General features: G+C 53.9%; 2 protein-coding genes across 8 annotated transcripts in view; one reads left to right on the plus strand and one right to left on the minus strand.

The window, feature by feature from the left end:
- Positions 1-1,154: 1,154 nt before the first annotated feature.
- LOC114600130 (testis-specific serine/threonine-protein kinase 5-like) lies at positions 1,155-12,525 on the minus strand. The gene is made up of 8 exons (XM_028735942.2): positions 11,795-12,525; positions 10,544-10,651; positions 8,829-9,031; positions 6,400-6,455; positions 4,284-4,416; positions 3,803-3,918; positions 2,426-2,608; positions 1,155-1,653 (listed from the first exon to the last, which is right to left on the minus strand). Exons 1-8 carry the CDS (start codon positions 11,996-11,998, stop codon positions 1,175-1,177), a joined length of 1,482 nt encoding a protein of 493 aa, XP_028591775.2. The 5' UTR covers positions 11,999-12,525; the 3' UTR covers positions 1,155-1,174.
- A 1,003-nt stretch (positions 12,526-13,528) lies between these two features.
- Positions 13,529-26,575, plus strand: part of MROH1 (maestro heat like repeat family member 1) — a 58,431-nt gene continuing 45,384 nt past the window's right edge. For 4 of the 7 annotated variants that reach the window (XM_028735927.2, XM_028735937.2, XM_028735936.2 and 1 more), the window contains exons 1-3: positions 18,090-18,202; positions 20,275-20,719; positions 25,060-25,205. In XM_028735927.2, the coding sequence (XP_028591760.2) occupies positions 20,698-20,719; positions 25,060-25,205 (168 nt within the window). In that variant the 5' untranslated portion in view covers positions 18,090-18,202; positions 20,275-20,697. Of the gene's footprint in view, positions 13,552-17,216; positions 17,355-18,089; positions 18,203-20,274; positions 20,720-25,059; positions 25,206-26,575 lie in introns of those variants that run through there. The other 3 variants (XM_028735930.2, XM_028735928.2, XM_028735932.2) reach the window with 3 other exon arrangements.

The raw sequence follows: 26,575 nt of genomic DNA on the forward strand, positions 1-26,575 counted from the left end.
CCATTAGCGGCTAAGCGGATTAGCGCTATTAGCGGTTTAGCGGCTTAGCGGCTATTAAAGGCTTAGCGGCTTAGTGGCTAAAAGGCTATTAGCGGCTTAGCGGCTTAGAAAAAGGGGGGGGGCGGGGAAAAAATGGCAAGACTCGCAAGACATTTTCGTCTTGTGAAGCAAGCCCATAGGGAAATTCATCTTGCGAAGCGCCTCCAAAACGGAAAACCCATTCGTCTAGCGGGTTTTCCGTCTTGCGAGGCATTCGTCTTGCGGGGCACCACTGTAGGTGGATTCCCTAAAAGGTGGATTGGGACCAGGGGCCTGAATGGACTGCAGAGCTCAGTCTCCGCTGGGTCTGTGCTGCGTTTATTTGAAGATGTGGATTTCGAAGAGGCTGAATCAACTGCAAGAAGATCTGAGCCAGGCAAGCGAGTGGGAAGTTTTTGAAAAGCTGACAGGGATCCCTGGGAAGGAGGAGCGAGGGGCCGGGGACGAGGGACAGGAGATCTCCTTTCTGGAAAAAACAAAACCTGCCCTGAGCAGGGACCAGCCCCCCCAGGCTGTGTTGTGGGGCTGGTTCAGCAGCAGCTCCTGATGCAAAGGAGACAGGAAGCAACCCTGGCCTTTTCCAGGGGGTGTCGGGGGCAGGATTCGGAATGCCCCGCATGCAACCTCCACGTGGGAATGGGCTGCCCTGGGGAAACTGGGGAGCTGCTCCGGGCATGAATGCAGAGGCGCCTGCGAGCAACGGGTTCCATTTTTGGGGGGAGTGGGGGCCAGTTTCCTCCCGTGAGGCGCCTTGGGGGGGTGCCCCTGCCCCTCTGCGCGCGCACACACACGGCAAGAAGAGCCACGCCAAGCCAGGATACACTGTTGTATATAGAGAAAACAGCAGACGCACAGTCGGTCGAGCCAGGAGCACGCGGGCTCCCTGGCGGTGGCGGCGCCTCCTCAGTCCCAGGTCGGCCGTCGGTCGGTGCTGCGCGGGCACACACGAGCAGGCAGCAGCGCGGAGGGACTCTGAATAATCTTTAATAGTGCTCACTGCATCCGGTCCTTGGGCACTGCGTCCCCCGGCCGGAGGCGGCGAGGGGAGGCACCGGCCCCACCGGACGGGCGCACGGACGGGCGGACGGCTGCAGCTTGCGCGGGGACTTGCGCGGCGGCGCACAGCGGCAGCGGCTCACGGGCAAGGCGTCATGGTGTACAGGGAGTGCACTTGCTTGGAGAGGCTGGCCGAGCCGCCCGCGCTGCCGCTGCCGCCGCCCGCACCCAGCGCTGCCGCCCTGCCGGGCACCTTGTCGGCCAGCCGCTTGCTGCTCACGTAGGCGCTGGTGGAGAAGCCCGAGCCGGGCTTTCGGAAGTTGGGCAGGTGGTGGAAGGGCTGCAGGCTGCTGAGCAGGCTGGGCCGGTAGAGCGAGAGGCGCGGCGGGCGCTCCGTCTTGCGCGGCGAGGGCAGCTGGAGGATGCAGTTGGCCGCGCCGGCCGCCCCGTCGGGGCTGCTCTTCTTCTCGGCCGCCGCCTTGGCCGCCCGCGCCGGGAAGGCGCCCGTGGCCGAAGCTGCGCGCGGCGTGGGTCGCACCTGGCCCTCCTTGGCGCCCTCTGACGCCTTGGCCGAGCTCTCCAGGTCCGGCAGCTGCGACGTGGCGCCCAGGGTCTCCACTGCAAAAAGGGAAGCCGGTTACCGGAGGAGCAGCGGGGAGGGCGCACGGGGGCTGCATCGCCCTTTCTGCCCGACGAGGTGGGCACTTTCCAGCCCGCAACACACGGGGCTCGCGAGGGGCTCTGCAAGGACTCCTGCTTCTGCGAGGAGACCAGCTGCAGGCGAAGGGGGTCAGAACGGGGGTAGGGGGGCCGTGGCCCCAGACACACATTTCTGAAGGGGCATATCAGGCACAACGCTTGGCCGCCCCGGGTGCCAGCAACCCACGCTACGACACTGGCTCAAAAGGAGCCTTCCCAGGTCACCCCATAACTCTGAACCTTTTCACTTCCCCACTCCCCCCCCCCATTTGCAGCCCCCCCGGGGTATTTCTTTTCCCTGTCAGCCTCAGCCCAGCCTAAGGAGCAGGACGGCAGGAGAACCCCCGTTATGCCCCAGGGCTAGGAAGAGCTGCCCCTGTTCATTCACCTGCCAAGCTCTGGCCTGGCTGCCACCCAAGGGGTCTGGTCTTCCTGGAGGTGGCTGCCTGCAGGGGGCAGAGCTTCTGGCCCAGAAACGGTGCCCAGGACAGGGCAGCTCTGTACACACACAGAGTCCTGGTCTGTTGTACCTTCCTGAACAGGGTTCCCTGTTACCCAAAGAGGCAGAGGCTGTGCTGCGCCTGCAGGGTGACTCCCTGCTTCCCTGGGTGATGGTGTGTGGGTCTGTCCTGCCTGTCCTTATCTGCTTCCCTCAGGAGGGCAGCTGGGGGGCCAGGGCCTGTCCGCTTACCTTGTGCCGCTTGGGACTTCTCTGGGCTTAGGTTGCACTCCGGGTGGACCCCCATGGAGCTCATCACTCGGTGGAAGATGGCCGACGTGGCAGGCAGCATCCATCGGTGCGTGGCCACTTGCTGCAGGCCCAGGCGGGCAGCTGGCTTCAGCTGGAGCAAACCCTCAATCAGGTTCTGACATTCTGCAGCAGGGAGAAGAGCTGGTGAGACCCAGAGCAGAGGGCTCAGGGAGTGAGCAGTGCCTGGGCCAGGAGATCTGCCTCCATTTCCCTTGTGGAGTCTCAAGTGCCGCTGGCTGGCTTGCAGCCCTGCATCTTGTCCTTGCGCCCTCTGGCGCAGGGTAAGGGGTTGTGGCCGCACCCCTTCACTGGCATCCTGCAGTGGGGTTCATTTTGCCTCTGGGACACCCTGCCAGGCTTCAGGGCTCGGCCTGCCATGTAGCTCTGGGCAGGGGGGCTGGCACAGGGCACGGAACTAATCACATGCCCGCAGTGCAGGTAGCTGTAGAGCCCCGTGATCAGATGCCTCCATTGGAAACGCTATAAAGGAACCACTGATGCCAGCAAGCCTGATGCGTGTGGTCAGGCTGACAGAACTGGGATGCAGTGTGAATGACCATGTGGCTTTTGCCAGAGTCTAGAGCAGGGCCAGAAGCACTGGGTGAACTTGAGACACCAGAGCAGGGGTCAGCAAACTTTTCCAGCAGGGGGCCGGTCCACTGTCCCTCAGACCTTCTGGGGGGCCGGTCTATATTTTGTGGGCGGAAATGAACGAATTCCTATGCCCCACAAATAACCCAGAGGTGCATTTTAAATAAAAGGACACATTCTACTCATGTAAAAACACGCTGATTCCCAGACCATCTGTAGGGTGGATTTAGAAGGCAATTGGGCCAGATCCGGCCCCCGGGCCTTAGTTTGCCTACCCCTGCACAAGAGGAAGGAGGAGCAAAGCCCTGGGGCCACAGCCTTGGGCACTGCCTGCTTTGACTTGACTCTAGCTCCAGCGAGAATTTGCTTGGAGGTGATGGTGCCAGTGGGAAGGGGCTGCTCCAGGCAATGGGTCTGCGGCGGCTGCATCCTCTTCCCTGGCACTGGCTGAGGGTGGCTCTGGTGGTGCTGCTGTTCCTCCTGACCACCGACAGGGAATTCTGCAAGTGCGGTACAGGAGATTCTGCAAAGTACATGGAGATTGCAGAGCAGCCTCGGGGCTCTAGAGTTGTAAGGAAGTGCAACTCTAATGGCATTTTAAAAATGTCCTCCTAGTGGTTTTCAAGAAGGCGCGCCCGTCTCCCCCTCTTCTTGGGTGCTGGGGTGGCAGATGTGGGCCCAGCTGAGCGGCCCCTGCAGCAGAGCCGTGTGTCGCCACGCCGTTACCTGGTGAGATGGGCTGTCGGAAAGCCAGTCCTTGCTTGATCACGTGGATCATCTTGTGTGGCTGGCGCTCCTTGAAGGGGAGCTTCCCTGTCACCATGGCGTAGAGGATCACCCCACTGCGGGAAGGAGGAGTTCAGAGAGGGGTCACCACCAGCCCAAGTGCCGGCTGGCCCAGGGCAAGAGGCTTCCTCTCTGGGCCAGAGCATCCATTGTAGGTCTTGCCTGCCAGGCCAAAGTGGTCTATCTAGCCCAGTATGGTCTCCCCTGGCTGCCTCAAGGGCTCTCCAGCGTTCCTTACAGGATATTTCCAGACCTGCCTTGAGGTGCCTTCTACCTGCAGAGCAGATGCTCTCTAACCAATGAGACACGCAGCCCTTTAAGCACTGGCTTGTTGCCTGTGCCTGCCCAGGCCCCATACCTGGCATGACCCTGGTGCCCCCCCCCACGTGCTCCTGCAGTTCTGCCCCCAAATTGTACTCACAGGCTCCATAGGTCAGCCAGCTCCCCATTGTACTTCTTGCTCATGAGGATTTCAGGGGCCGTGTAGGCCACGGAGCCACAAAAGGTGTTCATTAGGGAATTCTTCAGGGAATAGCGATTGGCAAACCCAAAATCTGCAACGGGGGCAGAGAAGAAGACCAGCTCTCCATCTGGCAGCTGAGAAGAGCCTTTGCCAGCCTCGGGCTCTCCAGACATTTTGGGCTCCCAACACCTGGAAGGCACCAGCTGGGTGGGGGCTCCCTCCTTTCTGTCCTTCCGCCAGCAGGCGAAAACTTCCTTGTTCCAACCGGCTTTGGGGAATGGACTGCTTTTAATCAAAGAGCTGGTGTTGGGCTGTTTTCATCGTAGTTAGTGGCATGTTTTAAACCGGTTTTATATATGAATACAGTAGTACCTCGGGTTACAGACTCAACTAACCCAGAAATATTACCTCAGATTAAGAACTTTGCTTCAGGATGAGAACAGAAATCGTGCTCCGGCAGCTCGGCAGCAGCAGGAGGCTCCATTAGCTAAAGTGGTGCTTCAGGTTAAGAACGGACCTCCGGAATGAATTAAGTACTTAACCCAAGGTACCACTGTATATATGAATATAGTTTTAATTCTGTCAATGGCTTATTGTTTATTTATTGTTGTTTTTTCCAGGTTTTCAGCTGCTTTTCTTGTTTTTATCTGTAAGCTTTCAGGGAAAAAGGCAGGAGAGAGACAGACAAACAAACAAACCAATAAACAAATAAGAAAGCAAATGGCTGTTTTAGGGGCTGCGTCCCTCAGCCGCATCATCCAGCTGGTCATTATTGCTTTGGGGAATTGGGTGGGGCACAGGGACGCGGACTTATAAAAAATATTGGGGGGGCCCGGGAAAGCTCATGAATAATAAATAAGCTCATGAATATGCAAATAAAGTGGCGCCGCCTCCTCGTGAGCGAATAGGGGAGAGCGTGCTGCGCCTATTAATCAGCTCCAAAGGAAATTGGGTGGAGCTTTTGCTCGGGAGGGAGGGCAGGAGGCATGCAGCCCGCCCCTCCCTGTGCATTTTGGGCTGGGGGAGGGGCGGCGATGGCGCTCTGCTGGAGGGGCGCCGGAGATTATTGGGGGGGCGGAGCCCCCCCAAACGAATTTTTGAGGGGGCTCGGGCCCCCTCAAGCCCCATGGAGTCGGCGCCTATGGTGGGGCAGTGGGAGCAACGAAAGGGAAGTTTCCACAGCTGATAAAAGGAGGCAGAAGCTCCCACTAAGAAGATCCTGCTTCTGGGACTGATGTTTCCGCAGCCTCTGCCAATAAGGACCAATAAATCCTTCCATTTTAATTCACTTGAGGCAACTGGAGGATGCAGCTTTGCCGAGCAGATTTTATCCGTCCAATTTCCCTTGAGAGAGATACAGAAATGCTTTGGGGTCATAAATTCTCTATATACCTCTCACAACGGAATTAGTGTGTCCCAGCTGAATTTCTGAAAACATTAAAATTGGGGTGGGTGGGCGGACGGTGAGCCCTCATGTCGTGGTGCTGAAAGGAGGGAAATGGCTGTTTTATGTAGAAGGTAAAGGTAAAGGGACCCCTGACCATTAGGTCCAGTCGTGACCGACTCTGTGGTTGCGGCGCTCATCTCGCTTTATTGGCCGAGGGAGCCGGCGTACAGCTTCCAAGTCATGTGGCCAGCATGACTAAGCCGCTTCTGGCGAACCAGAGCAGCGCGCGGAAACACTGTTTACCTTCCCGCTGGAGCGGTACCTATTTATCTACTTGCACTTTGACGTGCTTTTGAACTGCTAGGTTGGCAGGAGCAGGGACCGAGCAACGGGAGCTCACCCCCTTGCGGGGATTCGAAGCGCCAACCTTCTGATCGGCAAGCCCTAGGCTCTGTGGTTTAACCCACAGTGCCACCCGCATTCCTTTTATGTAAAAGGAAGAGCCTAATTTGATGTCCTAAAAACATGCTCTTATTTCGCTAAGTGAATGCCCTGAGGTCCTCTGGCCATGGCTCCCTTATCTGGGTTACTGGCTGCTGTATTTTGAACCCAGTGCTCACTTGACATAAACAAATGATGTTGGCTGATGGGAGGCCGCTCTCTCTGTCCCCATAGAAGGAAACTCACCAGTCAGCTTAATGAAGCCACGTTCATCCAGTAAAATGTTCTCACATTTCAAGTCTCTGAGGGAACAAAAAGGAGCTTCAATGGGCTACAGATCTTTGCTCTCTCTACTTACCCAGGTGCACCATGAGAGCATGCAGGTGTGCAGATGGAGGAAGAACGAGAATGCGCACTGAAGTTTGCAGACTCATTAGTAAGCACTAGGAGGAGCCTGGAAACAGACCTGCTGCAAAGAATCACACCAATCTGCAGGTTTCCCTTCTTTATTTTCAACTGCTGTTTGGGGCTTTTGCAACAATCTGGTTCTGCTGGAGCCCTGGGGCAGAAGGCGAAGCAGCACATGTCTGCTGGAGGGGACCAGAGATGCTTGAGGAAGCGCCCATGCCCAGTGCTCAGGCCTGCGCACAAGATCGCTCTGAAACACCCAGCAGACATTGCCTGCCTGCCTTGCAATCTTTGGCCACAGGCAGAAAAGCTAAAAGAGAATAATACAAAATGATAGAGCCCGCCTCGGGCAACGAGCTGTGTTTGCATGGCTGTCTGGGTCTGTTTTGCACAGAGTCCTCCTGGCCCTTCAGTGCTGTCAGAATGAAGGCCAACTTGAAAACACTCGAATGAGTCGTATCCTGGAAAGTGTGGAGAACTGCAGTGCCCTTTTGGGCTATTAAACAATCTGTGTATCAGTCCAAAACTGGTGAGTATGAAGGTAGAACTAGGAAGTTGAATTCAAAGCGATATTTGTGTGTTCTGGGCTCTTTTTGCGAAAGACGGCAAGTTAGGAGTGAGGCGCCTCAGGACTGAGGACCAAATGCAGCCAGCCTTTCATATATATTTTTTTCCATTTCCAAAGCTATAAAACTTTATTAATGACTACTGCAGAAATGTCTCACAACACAGTTAATTAGGATTTCACCCATAAATTCAATAAATGAAAGTTATAGGAAGCTGGGCAAACTATTATCTTTACCATTTCAGCTAGATAACTAGTGTTCCTTATGTCTTTTGCACCACATATTTTTGCTTAATGACTTCTTGGACTTTTGCCCTCTTATATTTCATCTGTTCTTGAAGGACAAGCAGTGTAGAGGATACAGTTATATGCATATATCATCATAGTTTTCCAAAACTTTTTTAAAATGCAGCCAGCCTTTCAGGTAGCAAGACTCTTTGGGACTCTGAGCCACGTTTTCTCCTCGGACTGCTCTGCCCACCCATCTATATTTGCCTGGCTGGAATGTGTCCTTCAGCTGAGACACTGCCTCTTGCCTGCCTGGACAACGGATAGAAAGACGTGGGAACTGGTGTAGAAACACCTGGTTTTGAAATGGTCAGAATGTCCCCTGGAGTCCGGAGTCCTGCCCCTGGCTCAGCCCAATTTTGTCTCTGCTCCTGCCCATTTTCTCTCCAATCGCTTCAGCCTCCCCCCCCCCCCCCCGAGGGTTCCCAGCTGGGAATGGGACCTGCGGATGCTCTTCCCAGGGAGACCGTTCCGGTGCACTAAACTTATCATAACTCTGGTGCCAGGCCAAACACTCTGTTTTCCTGGGAATTTGAGCAGCACCCAGAGCGTCTCCTCCCCCATCGTTCTGCCCGGACACTGAGGTCCAGCTCTGAGGGCCTTCTGGCGGTTCCCTCCCTGCGAGAAGCCAAGTTACAGGGAACCAGGCAGAGGGCCTTCTCGGTGGTGGCGCCTTCCCAGTGGAACGCCCTCCCATCAGATGTCAAAGAGAACAACAACTATATGACATTTAGAAGACATCTGAAGGCAGCCCTGTTTAGGGAAGCTTTTCATGTTTGATGTATTACTGTATTTTAATATTGTGTTGGAAGCCGCCCAGAGTGGCTGGGGAAAACGAGCCAATGGGCGGGGTATAAATAATAAATTGTTATTGTTATTGTTCTTATTGTTATTGTTGTTATGCCTGTTCACTCAGGTCCTGCTTTCAGGCTTCCCTTTGGGGCATCTCACAGTCACCAGCCAGAATAATATTATTATTATTATTAATAATAATTTATTTATGCCCTGTCCATCTGGGTATTTATCCCAGCCACTCTGGGCGTCTTACAGCAGAACAAGGGGAGGTGTGGAACAGGAGGCTGCACCACATGACCCCCCCCCAACATTTGGTCTGATCCTGCTGCTGCTACAGCAGAGCTTTTGGGATGTTGTGATGCGATTTTATTGCTGTCCTTGGATTGTGAGTTGATTTTTAGCGGGAAGTGATGCATATTTTAAGAAAACAAACTCTTAGCCTAAAAAAACATTTCCCACCGCGGCCCAGAAAGACAAGAAGGCAGCCCCTTTCTCTGGGGCTGGACCCCTGGGTGCTGCCTTCCTCTTCCCGAGAGGGAATCTGGGTGTGACCCTGGAGGTCTTCCCTGCCACCGCCTCCCGGCTATTTCCCTCCCCCCCCCCCAGCCATTTCTGTCACCTGTGGACGATGCCGACATTGTGGCAGTGTGCCACGGCACTGACAATCTGCCGGAAAAGCCTTCGTGCCTCCTCTTCCTCCAGCCCAGGAAGCTCCCTCCTGTCCGACGTGGCGTTGATGTGCTCCAGGAGGTCTCCCCGGGAGGCCAGTTCCAGGACCAGGTAGGTGCGCTTACTGTTCCGGTACATCTCGTAGAGCTGGATCTGCAGGGGAGCAGCCGGCCCTCATCACAGGGGGACCCAGGTGGACTGCCCAAGAGGATGGGGGACCCAAAAGAGTTTGGCATCCACTGAGCTAAGCAGTTCCACGAGCGCAAGGACTTTTGCCTGTGCAAAGGAGCTTCGCCTTCCTTTCCTCTGCCCGCCTGTGCCCCAAAATGTTGGGGAAAGAACCCAGACCTGTGCAGGGTCGGTGGGAGAGGAGCAAAAGTTCTGCTGAACAGACAAAAGTGCTTATGCCAGGAAGGAAGGAGAAGTACCAACCAAGGAAGAATGGCAGATGAAGCTGCCAGAGATGGTGAAACTGACGAGGAAGGTCCAAAACCAGGAAGATCAAGTATTTTTAAAAGACTGGAGTACATTTTAAACTTTTTTAGAAGATCACTGTAAACAGTTAAAATTGTTGTAATGTGAATTTTTAATGAAAATTATAGATATTTAATAAATAAAGGTAAAGGGACCCCTGACCATTAGGTCCAGTTGTGACCGGCTCTGGGGTTGCGGCGCTCATCTTGCTTTATTGGCCGAGGGAGCCGGCGTACAGCTTCCGGGTCATGTGGCCAGCAGGACTAAACCACTTCTGGCGAACCAGAGCAGCGCACGGAAACGCCGTTTACCTTCCCGCCAGAGCGGTACCTATTTATCTACTTGCACTTTGACGTGCTTTCGAACTGCTAAGTTGGCAGGAATTTAATAGGGTAAAAGATGCAGCAAAGCTGATCTTGAACATGGAACCCAGGGAGGGAGGGAGGTTTGAAGGGTCAAAAGGACCTTGTATTTTAATGTTTTAAACGGTTAAGCTAAAACGTATAAATTAGTGAAAAAACCAATACAAAATTATTATTTTTTAAAAGTGCCTATGCTAGTGGAACTGTTTGGATACTCCCATTATCCTTTAGAACTGCGGCACACTTGACTGCCTGAGTGCAAGGCATGCAATGCAAGATGTGCCACATGAATGACACAAATGGCTGCCACCTGTCTGGACGCAAGGACCGCGGAAGGGTCAGCCCCTGTGGTCTTGGATGTTGTGGCAAAGAGCAGCCATGCAGGTGACAGCCGCTCTAATGCACATGCGCAGACTCTGGGATGCTCAAAGGGAGCTTGGCGTGAGTGAGGGCTGCTCTGCACCAACCAGTGTCCTCTGCGCATCATCCGGGTGGGGAGCAAAATCCAAAGCCTTGCGTTGAGTTTTGGGGGTCAAATTTGTGAGAATATCCTCCCAGTTTCTACTGCATAAGAAGTCAGCCGCAGGGTGTTCACTCACTAGTTAAGGCTGCAGTTCTATAAATGTCCCTGGGAAATAAAGGATTTCTGTCTTGGGGCTGGGCTTTGAAGGGCCAGCTTCTCTTTTCTCTGGGTCTGCAAAGCCTGCGTCTGAATTACAGGTTGTCCTTCACACCTGACATGGGGGGGGGGGTGAGGTCAGCAGGTGGAACTAGTGAAACTTCCTGTCCAAAGCACAAATGGCCGAGTGCAGGCCCCCCACGGACTCACCACATTAAGATGCTTGTAGGTCACATTGAGGGAGTAGATTTCTCTTGGGAGGAACTTTTTGGTATATTCTACAGGTGCTTCTGCCGTTGAGATGATCTTTATAGCAACCTGGGAAAAGAGAAAGCAGAGTTTGAAGGTGGAGCTCAAGGAAGTGTGTGTGAGTTGAGCCATTCTGCCTTCGCCTGCAAGGGCAACTTCCTGGTGGGAGCCGCTTCCTGCATCAACCCAACACAATGGAAGCCCACCGGTGTCTGTGGGCAGGTGAGGATCAGCTGTACAAAGCCATGTCTAGGAAGCAGGTCTGTTCCAAACTTCTTAATTCAGGAAGCAGGTCTTCCTGGCTGGACTCCATTCACAACACTCCATTCTCCCTGTGGGGAAATCTCCCTGCGGGTGAGCAACCCTCCCAGGCTGGCCTGGCACTCGCTGCACCAAGATGCACTGTCTTGGGCTGAAGGCAGGCAGGCAGAGAAGCATCCAGACGCCCGCTCTTGCACAGGTGCCTTCAGTCTGGGGTGTGGAGGTGTTTGTATGAGGGAAAGGGGAGGATGTTGCCACAAAGCATAGAGACCCAACGATGAGAGCTGCACACACAACAATTTGGTCAGGTTGGGGCAAAGAAAGGAAGGAAAGAAGATAGGCTGGGGAAAACGTGACAGTTTCCAGGTGTCTTTTGAATTAATCGCTTGCTTGTGGGCTGCCCAAGGGCATGGACTTGTCCCAGGGTCAGTGACCACAGCTAACATCCTTGGGCAGTGGCGGGTGCCCAGAATCCTTCCAGAGCTCACTCATGGTGCCGCTCCTGGGCATCCCTTTCGGAGCCAGCAGTCCAGTTGGTTCTGGATGGGCTGGAACTAGTATTCCACAGTATCTAGGTTCTACCTTCACTGCAGGAGGCAGTTATTGTGCCCCTGAATGCCAGTCGCTGGAGAGCACAAGCCTGGCGTGTGTTGCTGCTGTGCTCAGAAACGGCTTGTGGGCTCCCCTAATGGTCACCTTGGTTGGCCCCTGTGAGAAGAGGGTGGTGGGCTGGATGGTGGGCTTGGCCGGACCCAGCAGGCCAATGCTTGCTGTAGGAACTGCGGCAAGCAGAGTGGGCAGTTCCACAACAGAGCCTGAAGGAGGCTTCTTGGGAGGAAGGGGAGCCAGCCAAGCCGTGGCGAGTCTTCTGCTGGGTAAGACTCTTTCCTGGTGCCCCCACCCGCTGGCACTCCCCACCTCCCACCCTCCCAGCCCTGCTCTTGTGCCCACCATGGAGTGCCGCTTGCTCCTGAGGTCTGAGGCCAGCTTGTAGTTCTGCATCATTTTCTCTTGGGTGGCATAACCCAGGTAGACTTTGGAGAAGGCTCCCGAGCCTATCTTCTTGGAAGAGAGGAGGTAGCCATTTTCCTTGCTTTCCCGAACCTGTTCCAGGAACGTCCTCCTGTCCGCCTCGCGCTTAGAGAAGCTCTTCATGGCCCGCGGCTCGCTCTCTCGGGAGGGCGGCAAGGAGGACCCTCTCTTGCGACAGGCCAAGGGGAAGGGGCTGCACCCAGGCGGGCAGGAAACTCCAGAGGAACCAGAGTCCAGACAAACACATCAGCTCCACAAGGCAGGGAAAGCACCCCAATGGCGGCCTCTCTCTCGCTCTTAGCACGACCCCCTTCGCATCTTTTGAGTGGTTTGGCTGCCACTGGCCGAGCAGAGGGAAGGGCAAGACCAGAGAGTCCTTGTTGCTATTCAGATGCAGAAGTTTCCACAGTGACGGGGGCGGAACAAGCATTCCAGAGGCAGAGTTCTAGAACCGAGGCGTAACAAGCAGTTTTAGAACCTGCGGCCTCGGGGAGGGGGGCAGGCGCTGCCCTGCGTCACTCCCACCGGGGTCCCCACAGGCAGCAGCCGCAAAGGGCACAGGCAGCGGCGAGCCCATCGCTGCTTCACAACACGCAGGGCTGCTTCTCAGGTGGGCAGTCGCAGAAGCCAGGTGAGTTGTGGGTCGTTTGTTTGAGTTATTGTTATTGCCTAGAACGGACGGTTGGCAGTGAGTGGCCCAGTGAGCCTGGCGACTGATGGAAGATTTGAACTCGGGTCTCCCGGTTCCTGTGGCCACAGTTCAGTGACGGAGGGCCTGCTTGGCATGCAGAAGGTCTCCGTCTTGGTTCCTGGCATTTCTAGGGAGGCCTGGTAAAGAATCCTGCCTGAAACCCCAGAGAGCTGTTGCCAGTCAGTGTAGGCAATACTGGTGTCAATGAACCAAGGGCCTGAGACAGCTCCCTATATTCTCTGTCCAGCTCTCACACCACCCTGGAGCAGGGCCTGGAGCAGCAAGCAAAACTGACGCATTCACAGCAGGTGCCAAGCCTCCCCAGCTTCTGTGACTTTGGCAGCCTAAACATGTCCCTATACCGTCACAGCCTTGTGCTACGACAGAATATAGATCATCCCTGAAGCGAGGATCCGTGTGGATCTGTGGAATCATTTCCAAGCCGCTCCAGCAGGTGGCACAGAGGTCCTTCCCGGCCTCTTCTCTGGGAGCGCTCCTGCGCAGAGGCAGGTCCACAGCAATCTTGCAGCACTGGATATATTTCTCCTTCTTCCTCTCTTGCTCCTGCAGCGGTGAGGGAGGCAGGACAGCCAAACCCTCCCTGGAGGAACGAAAACGGGGGGGCCAAGAAGGAAGGCAAGACTCCTCTTGCTGTGGGCAAGTTAGCAATAGATCTGAGGTCCCGATCTAATAGCTCTGATCGGGTCCCACCTTCCCTTGGCAAGGTAAGCCCCCCACTCTCTTCTCTGGGGCTGGAAGATGCCTCTCGACAGAAACTTGGCTCGTGGAGAGAACAGACTCTGAACACGGATTAAGGACGGCAACCGGCACTTACTAACTGGCCGATTCAGTGGGCATCCCAGTAGAACCTGTGTGCTGATGCCACCATCTCCTCCTGGAAGCTGGTGCCATCAGCTGAAGCTCCCTCTTGCTTAGAGGTTGGTGAAAAACAGTCGCACGCTTTTGCTTCAGGCAGGAATCCCAAGTAAGAACGAGTGTTTGATCTTTGTGTCAGATAGCAACCTCAGTCAGCACAAGATGGATCAAATATATTGGAGAGATCCCTGCTGGGATCTGACCCGCCAGTGCTTGCTGGATGTGGGGTTGGGGAAGGGCAGGCTCAGAATATGGACACCACGAGAACAAAAGTGGTCCACGGATCACAGGAATTCACGTGGCCTGCAGCACGTCTGCTTTAAACCTTCAAATGGATTTCCACTTCTATTTTATTGCTTATTTTTAAACGTATATAGTCTCTTACTGTATTACAAGCTGGATTTTGCCTGTGTGCTTTCTGGGGCACCTAGCTGCCCACTGCAGGGAACGGGAGGCTGAACCCAGTGAGCCTTGAGTCTGATTGAAGAGGGCTCTTGGGAACAAAGGAAGCTGCTCTGTAACCAGTCAGACCTCGCTGGGTCTGTGATCCAGCTCAGTAAGGTAAAGGGACCCCTGACCATTAGGTCCAGTCGTGGCCGACTCTGGGGTCGCTCATCTCGCTTTACTGGCCGAGGGAGCCGGCGTACAGCTTCCGGGTCATGTGGTCAGCATGACTAAGCCGCTTCTGGCGAACCAGAGCAGCGCATGGAAACGCCGTTTACCTTCCCGTCGGAGTGGTACCTATTGATCTACTTGCACTTTGACGTGCTTTCAAACTGCTAGGTTGGCAGGAGCAGGGACAGAGCAACAGGAGCTCACCCCGTCCTGGGGATTCGAACCACCGACCTTCGGATCGGCCAGTCCTAGGCTCAGTGGTTTCACCCACAGTGCCACCTGCATCCCTGATCCAGCTCAGTATTATATTCTATACTGACTTGCAGCAATGGCTCTCCAGCATTTCTGATCCAGGGGAGATGCCACTGGGGACTGAACATGGGGCTGCCTGAACTCCCTGAACTGCAACTGTCTTCTTAGCTTTTATTTATTGAAAGTGTGGATGTCAGGGAGTGAATGTGGGACCTTCTGCATCCAAGACAAATCCTCTTCCTCCGAGCTCCAACCCTCTTCTTCGTAGGCCATGTTCTTATTTGTTAAACAGTGCAGGGGAAGTTCACCTCTTTGCCAATTTTTAACCACCTTCGAGTGTAACGGCAGTTGAACATGATTTTAAGCATGCTTCCTAAGTAACTTCTCTGGCGTGTGGGGATGAGGAAAGGAGCCTTTCTGAAGGAGCTATGTGGAGGAATCAAAGCATTTATTCGTCTGTTAATTTTCCTTTGCAAAAAAGCAAAAAGCCGGAGGATTTGTGGGGGGAGGTTGAAATGTATTTCCTAGCGATGTGTGCAATGTGGTTCTTCCAGAACGGCAGAATGACTTTATTTTACGGTAGGACTGAATGGTAGGATGACGGCGTATAGTTTTAACTTATTCCAGAGATGCTGCACATACTGTTCTGGGTTCTGAACTGTACCCAAGACTGGAGCTCACTGGATTTTGAAAGCATGTGCTGAATCATGAGAGAGTAAAATGTTCAAAAATATGGCCAGAGGATCTGTGAGCTGTTACTCCCTACTGTAGCACTAAGGCAAGGATTTTAGTTTCACGGCACCTTTGCCAGGCAAAAAGTTTGTGCATCAGCCCGAGGATGTTGTCCTTTTTGTGAGAATTCCCATCTTTCCATGGGCTGCGCAGTGCTAACCCCTGTGCTGCTGGGTCCATCTCTGCTGAGTGGGGACATCAATGAGCAGCCAAGCTGGTCCGTCTGGGGCCTAGAAGCGCCCCCTGGACTAAAGGGGACCCTGTCCTTGGCCTCCGTCTTTCTGGGGAGACCATGGAGGAGGAGGGCACCTTTGGGGGGTGTAGGGGGGGGAACCTGCCACATCTTTGAAGCATCAGCAAAAGAGCATCGTGACCCTCTTTTCTTTTTAAGTCCTTTACACGTGTCCTTGGCGTCTTGCAGAAACGTGACAGGGCAGCCCAGCCACCACGGCTTTCCCTGCCCCTTCTGGGGGGGGGGGGGGGGAGGAAGGCGACTCCAGCCAGACCTCCCCTCTCCTGGCACTGGTTTGCTTGAGGAGCACCAGCGCCAACCCCGCCAGCGAAGAAGCATGCAGGGAAAGTCTCTGGAGTCCGAGTGGGAACCAGAAGAGCCTCGATGGGGCTTGAACTCGATTCAGGGAAAGAGGAATTTTATGTGACTGTCACTTTTTAAGCTTTTTTGCATGAGCTGCCTCGAGCCCCAGCCTGGCTAATAATAATAATTATATACACATTATTTTTTATATATAAAAAATATTAAGAAATATATGTATTAGCCCAGCTGGGGCTCGAGGCGGCTTTTATATATATATGTTGTTTAGTCGTGTCCGCCTCTTCATGACCCCCTGGACCAGAGCACGCCAGGCCCTCCTGTCTTCCACTGCCTCCCGCAGTTTGGTCAAACTCATGCTTGCATCTTCGAGAACACTGTCCCACCATCTCGTCCTCTGTCGTCCCCTTCTCCTTGTGCCCTCCATCTTTCCCAACATCAGGGTCTTTTCCAGGGAGTCTTCTCTTCTCATGAGGTGGCCACGATCTTGGAGCCTCAGCTTCAGGATCTGTCCTTCCAGTGAGCACTCAGGGCTGATTTCCTTAAGAATGGATGTGTTTGATCTTCTTGCAGTCCATGGGACTCTCAAGAGTCTCCTCCAGCACCATAATTCAAAAGCATCAATTCTTCGGCGATCAGCCTTCTTTATGGTCCAGCTCTCACTTCCATACATCACTACTGGGAAGACCATAGCTTTTACTATATGGACCTTTGTCGGCAAGGTGATGTCTCTGCTTTTTAAAACGCTGTCTAGGTTTGCCATCACCTTTCTCCCAAGAAGCAGGCGTCTTTTAATTTCGTGGCTGCTGTCCCCATCTGCAGTGATCATGGAGCCCAAGAAAGTAAAATCTCTCACTGCCTCCATTTCGTCCCCTTCTATTTGCCAGGAGGTGATGGGACCAGTGGCCACGATCTTCGTTTATATATATATGTAATATTAATAAATATATGTATTAGCCCAGCTGGGGCTCAAGGCGGCTCACGCCAAAAAACTTTAAAAAGATTTTAATACTGTATATATATATAGAGAGAGAAATATATATATGTGTGTGTGCTTGTTTGCATGCCTTTGGGCGGCCTCCACCCCACCCCAGGGCTTCCTCCGCCTCCGCCGCCCGCCTGGCCGGAGTCCGGACTGGCCTCTTCCTTACAGGCGTGGCCCAACTTAGCCCTCCAGCTGTTTTGGGACTACAACTCCCATCATCCCTACCTAACAGGACCCAGTGGCCAGGGATGCTGGGAATTGTAGTTTGGCCCCGCCTGCAAGAGGTTCAGCGGGGGGCGGTGTCTCCTCAGTGACGGGCGTCCCTCTCCGCCAATGGCTTTAGGAGACCGGGGCGCTTCCTCGCAAACCGCCGCGCGGGCACCTTCGGGCCACGTTGTGCGGGGCGGACCAATAGCGAGGGCGACGGGGGTCTGCTAGCCAATGGCGAAAGGGAGGGGGCGGCGCCTCCCTCCGCATCGCTCGTCACGAGACAAGGCAGCCAGAGAGAGGCGGCGGCGGGGCGGGGCACTTACTCCTCACTGCGCATGCGCCGGTTTCTCTGCCTTACGCGAGGAAAGGGGCGGAGTCGTGAGAGAGCTCCATAGAGGTAGAAAGCGAAATGAGGGAGCCCTCACTTCCGGTGAGATTGCGGCTGGAGCGGGGCAAGCGGGGAAATCGGGGCCGGGGCGCTTGCTTCCAGCTGAGCTCTCCTTTCTCGCTTGCCCGGGGAGAAAGCGGCTTTTCCCCCGAGAGCGAATATGCGCGAGCTCGGGCTCAGGTGAGGCTGGGGACCCGGGACCCGGGCCTGGCGGGGGGTTGGGATGGATGACCCTTGGAGCCCTTTCCAGCTCCTCTTCTAGGAATGCCCCGTTCTTCGGCCCGGGGCGCCTCTGCTGCCCGCTTCCCCTTCGCCGGCGTCACGGGCGGCCCTGGCACGTTGCCTGGGGGGCTCCTGACGCAGGAGGTCTGGCTGGCCGCCCAGGGACCCGGGGGCCGAGGGATGCCCGGGGGGCAGGAGGGCTTTCTGCCGCGCTGGCCCCCTCCCGCCCCGACCCCGCTCTTCCTGCCAGGCGTCCTTGAGAAGAGGACCCTCGGCTCGGCTCGCCCGTCCCCAAGCTGCACGAGGGGCATCAAGCGCCCGTCGGGGGCATCCCATGCCGCCCCTCCTTGCTGTCACTTAAGGAGCCCCCTTGCACCTGTCTCCTTCTCCGCCGATTCGGGGTGCAGCCCCTTCTGGCTCCACATCACCGGCCGAGACCCCCCCCCCCCTCCAGGCGCAGCAAGCGGAGCCCTGGTCGGCTTTTGATCCGATTCTAATCAAAGGACGTTGTCTCCGTTGCGTTTTCCCGCGAGGAGACCGGAGCCGCCTCTTTCCTGGGGTGCAATGCGGGGTTGGGGGGGGCCTCTCGCTCCCACCTGTCCCCCCCCCCCCCAGCCCCGGGCTGCCCCTCCGGCGCGGCGTCGAAGGGAACCGCCAGCGCCTGGCTCTCCCCGCACCTCTAGGGGAAGATCGCCAGGGGGCGGGGCCTCTCCCCCACGCCACGCCCCCTCCCGCAGGTGAGGGGCGGGGCCTTAAATACCCGGAAGCGCAGGCGGGCAGGTGAGACGCGCAGGAAGGCGGACCAGGTAAGGCGGGGGGGGGCTGCGGCTGCTTCTCCCCCCCCCCCCTCGGCTGCAGCTCCCTCGGCTTCTCCCTCCCTCCTTTCCTGGGCAGCCGGCGGAGGGACCCAGGTGTCCGGGGGGGGGGCTCAGCGGCCTCCTCCCCCCCCCCGAGCTTTTCGGGGCTCCGGTCCGCTCGGGGTCTCCGGAGACCCTCCTTCCTTTCCGCCCCTTCCCGGCTTCGTGCCCCTCTGCCCGGGCTCTTCCAGGGCGCGGCTGGTGCCTGGAGTGGGAGGGGGCGCGGGAAGGGAGAAGCCTCTGCCCCCCCTTCCGTCGCCCCGATCTGCCTCCTCTCTCCCCGGCTCCGCTGCTCCGCTGGCTCGGCGTCCCGACCCTGGACGGCGCGTCTCGGGGCTTCCCCTTCCCGGGTTCTGCTTTGCAGCTGCAAATTCTCTTCTGCCCCCCCCTCTCCTCTTGCATCCCCCGACGGCTCCGTGCATTTAAAGAGCCCTCCAGAAATGTTCATTTTCTCCTTCCGTCCTCAAGGTTGCGATGTCTGCAGCTTCCAGAGCCCTGGTTTTGGAGTCTGCTGCTGTAAGAGGAGGCCGTGGTGCCCCTCGCAGGCTGGCAGGCTTAGGGCAGCTTTGGGGGGGCCTGGGGTCCAGCTCCTCAGATGCAGGAAGAGTTTATCCTCCACCACAAGCAGCTGTAGTGTTTGAGGTGCCGCTTTTAGAGGTCTCAGCCTCTAAAGTCCTTGGAAATTCCTTGCGGCTTTTGCAAAGGGTTTTTCTCTGGGGTTTTCCTCACCTGCTGGGCTCCCGCTACATTCAGAATGCAGCCTGGGATTTGTTTGGGGGGCTGGGATAAATCTCGGGTTCTCCTAAAATTCTGTCTGCAGGACTCTTGGGTCTTGCCATTTCCCTGAGCCAGAGGCCAGTTAAATGGTGCTCTGCTTTGAAACGGAGGTTTCAGTGCTCACACCCCTCTCTCTAATCCCAGATGCAGGGGCCGATTACTGAGTGTGGCGGAGAAGCTGTGCTGCCTTCAGGATAAGCTCTTGCGCCATTTCTGGGCTTGGTTGCGCAGGGGCGGAGAGGGTGAAGCGGCTGCTGAGTGAAGCCACCGATTTTACAACTTCTAAAGTTGTTATCTATGTTCTATCACCAATGTTCTATCAGCCAGGGAGGTTAGGGCAAATAATTTAAACCAATTAGCTATTAATTGTCAAGAGGATTCTTGACAATTACACAATCTGTATGCAACTCCCTTCTTTCTGTCGTGGCTTCATTGCATATCTAGTGTCTGTCAGTGTCATGCGTGATGTCAGGGCCTTGGGCTAGTTTGATGGATGGACTGCAGGCGCTGAATGGGCCTTGGCTGTTTCTGTTTGATGGAGAAGGCAGTGGACTAGTGGGAGAGTTTGCTTCCTTGCCATTTGGGTCCCGTATGTTTAGTTTCTGCTGAAAGCATCTCTTGTGTCTTTTTTCATAGCGAACCTGGATAAGGGAGATGGGGGCATCTTCTCATTACTCTCTTTACTTGCCTGTTTAGGGAAGCTTTTAATGTTTGATGCATTACTGTATTTTAATATTTTGTTGGAAGCCACCCAGAGTGGCTGGGGAAGCCCAGCCAGATGGGCGGAGTATAAATAATAAATTATTATTATTATTATTATTATTACTCATGGCGCTCCTCTTGTAGGGGTGATGTACGAATTCAAAGTGTCTGAGGAAGGGAAATTCTGTTGTGCTTCGGAGACTTCAGGTTCCAAATAATGCTAATTGTGTGGCTTATTTGGTTGCCTCTCTGATGTGGGCCAGGATTGTGTTTTGACTTCTGGTTTTAGCTGTGCATGCTGCCTTCAGTGGACACCCTGGTCCAGAAAGGCACCGCTTCTGTGTCACTCATTTTTCAAACCACTCCCTTTCCCAGAAATATTGATGCAGCTGAATTGCTGTGAGCTTGCTTGGCCCGTAAGTTACTTCTGCTTCTCCTGCCTCAATGAAACCCATTTCAATGAGCTGGCCGGCACATGAATAGACGTGAGCATGAAGAGCATGTGTGAAGACCTGTCTTAAGAGCTTTTGTCGTTTTCACAGGCCAGGCAAGAAAGAAGGAAGCGGCTTCAGAACCCAGTGCCCTCCTGCGTCTTCTTCTTGGACGTTCGCTTTGAAAGGATGAGGGAGCTGGAGGCAACAACCATTGTTACCTGTCGTCTGGACATGGCCAGAGATCTGGAGACATAGAGCTCCTCCGCTGGTTGTTGGTTGTCTCTGTGGAACTGGGAATTGGCTCACTGGGGGCTTCCCAACCCCGCCCCTTCCTTGAGTCTCGGAGGATGAACTCTGGCCCTTCCAGCTCTGGAGCTGAGCAGTGACTCTTAGCCTTTGCTCCCAGACTACGAGAGGCATTTGCCCGGGAGCGTGTCCTCCTCCTCCGGCACCAAAATAGGGTCTTCTGGAACCTCACACATTGGGCAGTGGGACTCGGTTCACTGGGCTGGAAACCCAAAGACAAGGAGGATGTCTGAGTCACGGGTGAAACGTAAGTACTGCAGAACCATGGAAGGCAGGACTGGTGTGTCTCTGTGTATTTGTGTGCAGGTAAAAGGCTCGGGGGCTTTGGGGGCAATTTTTCCAAAGCCAATATCACTTTTAGGGGCTTCAGAGGTTACTGACGCCTTCAGCTTGCAGCCATTGGTCTTGGTCTTAGTGGAGTTCCATGGGACAGTCATCTGCCTCCCCCACAACCTCCAATTTAAGGTTTTCTTGCCTAACTAGACTTGGTCAGGGCAAAAGTAACGGCTTCCAGTTTTAGGTTCCTAGCCACCCTTCCAAATGCATTTACAGGAGAGTCAGGTTTCTCTCGTGCTCCAAACTGTGAATGGTTTCTGGTTGCACTTTGACTAGTTCTTCGCCAGCGCTGTTAACAGCCGGCAACATCCCCAGTCCCCACCTGCTTGCTGGGCACAGTGGTCTTGGTTTCTGGTGGCTTCCTGGGGCTCCTGCTGAGCCAGAAGGAGAAGACGGAGCCCAATGCCAGGCTAAGTGCCAGGGCTCAGGGGCACAGCATCAGCCTGGCAGGGAGGGGGCCCCATGTTCAGTCTGAAAGACCACATTCCTTCATACGAGCCTGCCCAGATTCCTGGGGGAGGCCCTTCTCCCTCACAGGCCACGCTGGATGAGGCCTTGGGAGACGGCCTTCTCCGTGGCTGCCCCCAGAGAACTATGGAACTCCCTTCCTAGGGAAGCCAGGCTGGCTCCCTCCTTGCTGTCCTTCCCTTGGCAGGTGAAGACCTTTTTTTTTTTATTCCCCCAGGCCTTCAGGAACTGATTGTTTTTGAGGAAAGGACTGGTGTTGTGATATTTTTATTGTTGTCTGTGTTTTTAATTGATCCTTTTAGGTTTTATTTAATCTATTAATGTTTAATTACAGTTTAACGATGGTCTCTTCTGTGATTTTATCTTTTTCTGTTTTATCTGTGTAAGCCACCTGGAGTGGGGAGAAGACAGCATATCAATATTAACCATCCTCCTTGCACCCATTGCCAAGTAGGGCTGGGGGACAACGCTGCCCGAAACCTGCAGAGCCATTGCTGCCAGTCTGTGTGGACAATATGGAGCCAGATGGGCCAATGGCCTGACTCTGTATAAGGCAGCCAGAACAGCGGTTGAAGGAGGGAGGAGAAAGCAGGTTGTAGCTCTGTTTGCAGGAAGAATCTGATATGCCAAGGCGACTCTCGCCTTTCAGTTTCCAGGCCAAGAGTCCTAGAAGTTTGATGGGTGAGGATCTCTAAAGGGGCAGTTCAGGTGCGTTTGGACTGAGTTTATGTTGACCAGGGCTGCACCTCCTGACACAAACCACTTCTCCTGGCTGAAATTTCTCCCTAACCCATAGATTGGAAATTGCCTTGACCAGCTACGTATTATGCTTGGCTTTTTTCCTGCACCCGCAACTCTTCTGCAATTGCAAAGGGAAGCTTTTTAATGTAGCCTCACTGAAGTTAATGGCTTCAATAAGTCGGCTAATTAACTTTGGGACTCCTGCAAGGATGGCGTCTCAGGGGTGCGGGATTCCTGACTTGCCCCCCCTTTAGACACATAGGCAAATTTTACAGCTGCATGAGATTTCTCTTGCTTATGCACTGCAGAACGCTGTCCATATGGGCTGCTTATGCAGAATACCCCCCCCCCCAAGCATTCTGCCCCTTCAGTACTTTTTAGCAGTAGAGGAGAGGGAGCCAGCAGCCGACAGAGTAAAATATGACAGAAAATAAATTGACCAGGCTAGCAGAATGATTCGCGTTTCATAATACTGTCTGGCCAGCCTGCCTGTGTGCTTGTCTTCCCCGTTAATGCAGAGCAAATATGCGTTGAGATTGCTGTAGAGCCGGCACCAAGTCAAGGAACCCTTATTCCGCATGCAGCAGGCGTCGGCCTTTGCATTTTCTACTTAGGAATAGAACAGAACGTGGCAGATTCATGCAGAAGAGCTTCTGCTGCACAACAATATTCCTGTTGTCAAGCTGGTGGGAAAGCAGGATTCGGCCTCCTGGTCATTGTGGAAGACGGCTGGAGGCTTGAAAGCAGCTGCCGGACTTGCCAGGGTTAGGCACTCCCTCGGGGCTCTCCATTGCAAGGTCGGATGCCTCTGGGCCACCTTAAGAGTCAAAATGCCCTTTGAAAGGGACCTGTTTCTCTTTTGCAAGGGGTGGAGGCAGACAGATCATTCTTGCATGTGGATTTGACTTTTGGTAGAATGACCAGACGGACGGAAGTACCACATTTCCCCCTGTTTTTGCTGCATTCTGTCTTAAGCCAGTTTAGGCTGAAGGTGGCCAAAATTTGTGTGAGAAGATGGAAGGCCTTGTACCCGCATGGTCACAGAGAGCCTTTTAATGTAGTTTGGTTCCGAAAGATGCCACATTCTGTGACAGACTTCCAGTGGCGTTCCATGGCGGACCCCTCCGTGTCTGCCGTGGCTCACGTGATAAGTGGCCATGGATGTTTGCCATGTAGCTCCTTGCTTTGTTCAGCCTTTCCTGCGCTGCAGCCAAGATGTGCAGCCTCTGCAGAGCACACAGGAGGCTGCCTGCTCCTGGCTGAGCTTCTTAGCCCCCCGACCTTTAGCAATGAATAATCATGCAGCTAATTTCATCTTCTGTGCAGCATGCCATCACCCTCTGGGTCAGACGACAGGTCCCTCTAGGCATGCCTTCCTAGTCTCGCTGTGCCCGCCAGATGCTCCCCAGGGGGCAGGCCACGAGTGCAGCCCCATTACACTTGCTTGGATTCCTGTTCAGAGGCCTGCGACGGAGCCACAACTGGATCACAACTCCCACCATCCCTGACTCTTCTCCTGCTGTGGCTGGTGGAGTTGGAGCCCAGGGCTCTCCAGAGAGCCACTGAAGGTTCTCCGTCCCTGTTCTGTAAGGGCCAGTGGCCTTCAAGGGGCGATTTGCCCCATTGTCTCCATGCAGGATTTGGCCATGCTCTGCCAGTTCAGACACCAGCACCATCTCAGCCCCCGTTTAGTCTGGATTGTTTTATTTGATGTTTTAATGTCTGATAAACCACTCTTTTTTCTTTAAAATCTGTATGGTATAGAAATGTGAAGAAAATTAATCATCATCTCCAATACCCAGCGCCTCTCACCCTTCTCCCAGGGAGCAGGAATGCTCCTCTTACCAGCATCCCATCGTGTTCCTCGTCTGCTGATTAGGAGGCAGCACAGAGAATACTAAGCGGCTTGGCCGTTGCCTCACTGCCCAGGGACTCTCCTGGAGGGCTGCTGCCGTCATGGTCCTCTTGTGAGGCCAAGGAGGCTTGTGGAGAGCTCTCTGCGTCCTCTTGAGTGGCCCTGGGAGTGGTCTGTCTCTGGAGCCAAAGGGCTCCTTGACATTGGCCTGGCCCTGGCAGGCTCTTCGAAGAGCAGAGGAGTCCAGCCGTGTGTGCTCTGGGCTTCCCTCTGCGTACTTTCTTCCACGAATGCACAGGCGTTAGAGGAGCTGGGTGGGAGCTGGCGAGGCTGATGGTGAGAGGACCCCAAGGGCTGACGAGAGGAGGTCGTGGCGAATTCTGGGTGCTCCGAGTGCCTGGTGGAAGAATGGAATATTTTCTATGGCGCTCTTAAGTCTTTGCACGGAGCTCAGGCAAATGAGCACCTAGCTAGGATAGTGGCGTCTTAAGAAGGGTGGTCCCGGGTCTCTGTGCCCTGTGACAGGGCAGTGTTGCTTGGGAAGATGGAGTGAAGCCTCCAAGGCCAAAGCCGTTCCCCTTTGCTCCTCATCTCATTCTGCAGTTTGGGGCTCCGAGACCCAGGCAGCTCGGCAGTTTGTCTGCTGCAGCCTGGCCTGCTCCCAATTGACCTTGACCACTTTCTGTATTCATTTAAAAAACACAATTCTGGATCTTTCCATTGGGCCTCCATGCATTTATTTATTTTTTACTCCTATGTCCTTTTCCTAATCCTGCAAGGAATCCTAGGGGGTAGATGTTGCCCTCCCAAACCTGAGAGCTGCGTGCAAGAGATGAGGGTTGGGTTTGGGAGTGCCGTGCTAACAAAGAGGCCGCATTTGCACAAATCCAGGTGGAAGCCTGCAGTTGGGGAGCTCCGTCAGTGGTGCAGAGGCCTCTTGCTCCCTGAGAGGAAAGAAGGAAGGAGCCAGGATAGTCACTCCTGGCACTGTAAACACAACAGCAGCACCAACAGGACTCCTTGAGGTGTGGGCACAGGCAGGGCCCATGGAATGAGCCTGGCAGGAGTACTGACCTCGGAGGAGGGTGTCTGTCGCACCCCTGGATGGCTGGGGGGGAGAAATGCTGTAATGGAAATGCTTGTGGACCCTCCTCTCCAGCCTTCGCTTCCTGCTGTCCCTTCTTCAGGGCTGGCCATGACCCTGATGGATGCCACAACAGATAAAGACCCTCTGGTCCACGAGCAAATATTTAGCGCTCTGTGCTACCTGGGAGGAGCGGAGCCGGAGGAGATCTTGAACGCCTGCGAGGAGTACCTGCGGCAGCACGACAAGGTGAGGCAGGCCAGGCCTGGCTGCTTGGTTGGCTCTGGCCGAATGGCACAGAATCCTGAAGTTGGGTGGGGCCCCTGCGATGCCTGTGGCGCATGGAGAGAGCCTCTTGGCGCATGGAAGCAGGAGAGGGAGGCTGAGGGGGAGAGAGAGCAGGAGGGATTGAGGTCAAAATGAGCCCTGCTAACTGCTGAAAGCTTCTCCTCCTTCTCCACCCAATATTGAAGACATCTGGGTTTTTTTGTTTTTATTTTTGCTGCTGCTTTAAGTGCTAGAAAACTCGCCTTTAGAATCGGGATTCTGGGGCCAGGGAACCTCTGTTGGTTATTTGCAGATTAGTTGCGCTGCAGAAGGCGTGCAGGGCAGACCACACGTTCAAGAAACGCAAAATAACTTTTGTTAGGTTTTAATAACAAAAACAAAAACTCCTTTTGCACTACATTACATTATATCAATAAGTGCGACCCATCTGCCAGGGAACTGAGAGAGCAAGGTGCTGCTCTTTATATACTATGCCCAACAGCTTAATTAACATAACTTAACAGCACCGGCTATACTGCTTCACAGCTGTAAAACTAGGTCCTGTTATTTGCTCTGGCCTTTAAAGAAATACACATTATTCCGCATCTACGAAGATTAAGCTAGCTGGTTTGTCATATCTATCCGATAGAAATTCTATTATATTAATAATACTTCTTGTGTTGTTTTTTATTTGCCTTCCTGGTAGGAAGCCCGCTTGGTCTTCATGAATTATCTTTACTAATATCTTTTTAAACCTTTTTGCTAGGATTCCGGCGAATATCTTATAATCTGTATTTAATAAAGAAATGGGTCTATAATTTTTTACTTGGGTTGGATCTGCGTCTTGTTTTGGGATTATTGTGATAAATGCCTCCTTCCAAGTACTTGGGATCTCTTTTTCCTTTAGGGTATTATTCATCACTTCCGCTAATGGGCCCTTCAATATATCTTTCATTTCTTTATAATAGCTCGAAGTGAACCCGTCTGGGCCCGGGGCTTTCCCTCTTTTCAGTTCCCTTATCACTTCTTCTACTTCTTCTCTGGAGATGGGGGCATTTAACCTTTCTCTTTGCTCTGTCGAGATCTTCCTCACCATTTTCCCTTTTAAGTATCTTTCTATTTTCCTATTGTTGTTTCTGTCCTTATTCCTATATAATTGCTCGTAAAACTCTACAAATCCTCTTCTAATTCCTTTTGGTTCGGTTATCTCTTCTCCGTTTATTTGTATTTTATTAATTGTGTTTTGTTCCTTTCTTCTTTTAACTTGCCATGCTAGCCATTTTCCTGACTTATTAGCGAATTCAAAATTTTTCTGTCTTAATCTTTTAATATTCCACTCCACCTCCTTGTTT

This window comes from Podarcis muralis, chromosome 8 (genome assembly GCF_964188315.1).
Source record: "Podarcis muralis chromosome 8, rPodMur119.hap1.1, whole genome shotgun sequence".
NCBI classification, from domain to species: domain Eukaryota; kingdom Metazoa; phylum Chordata; class Lepidosauria; order Squamata; family Lacertidae; genus Podarcis; species Podarcis muralis.

Coding starts and splice junctions, on each gene's coding strand:
- LOC114600130 (XM_028735942.2), bottom strand. CDS start 11,998: ATGAAGAGCTTCTCTAAGCGCGAGGCGGACAGGAGGACGTTCCTGGAA. Junction 9,032..10,543: donor CCTACAAGCATCTTAATGTG/GTGAGTCCGTGG, acceptor GCTCCCCTGCAG/ATCCAGCTCTACGAGATGTA. Junction 6,456..8,828: donor AATGTCGGCATCGTCCACAG/GTGACAGAAATG, acceptor TTGTTCCCTCAG/AGACTTGAAATGTGAGAACA.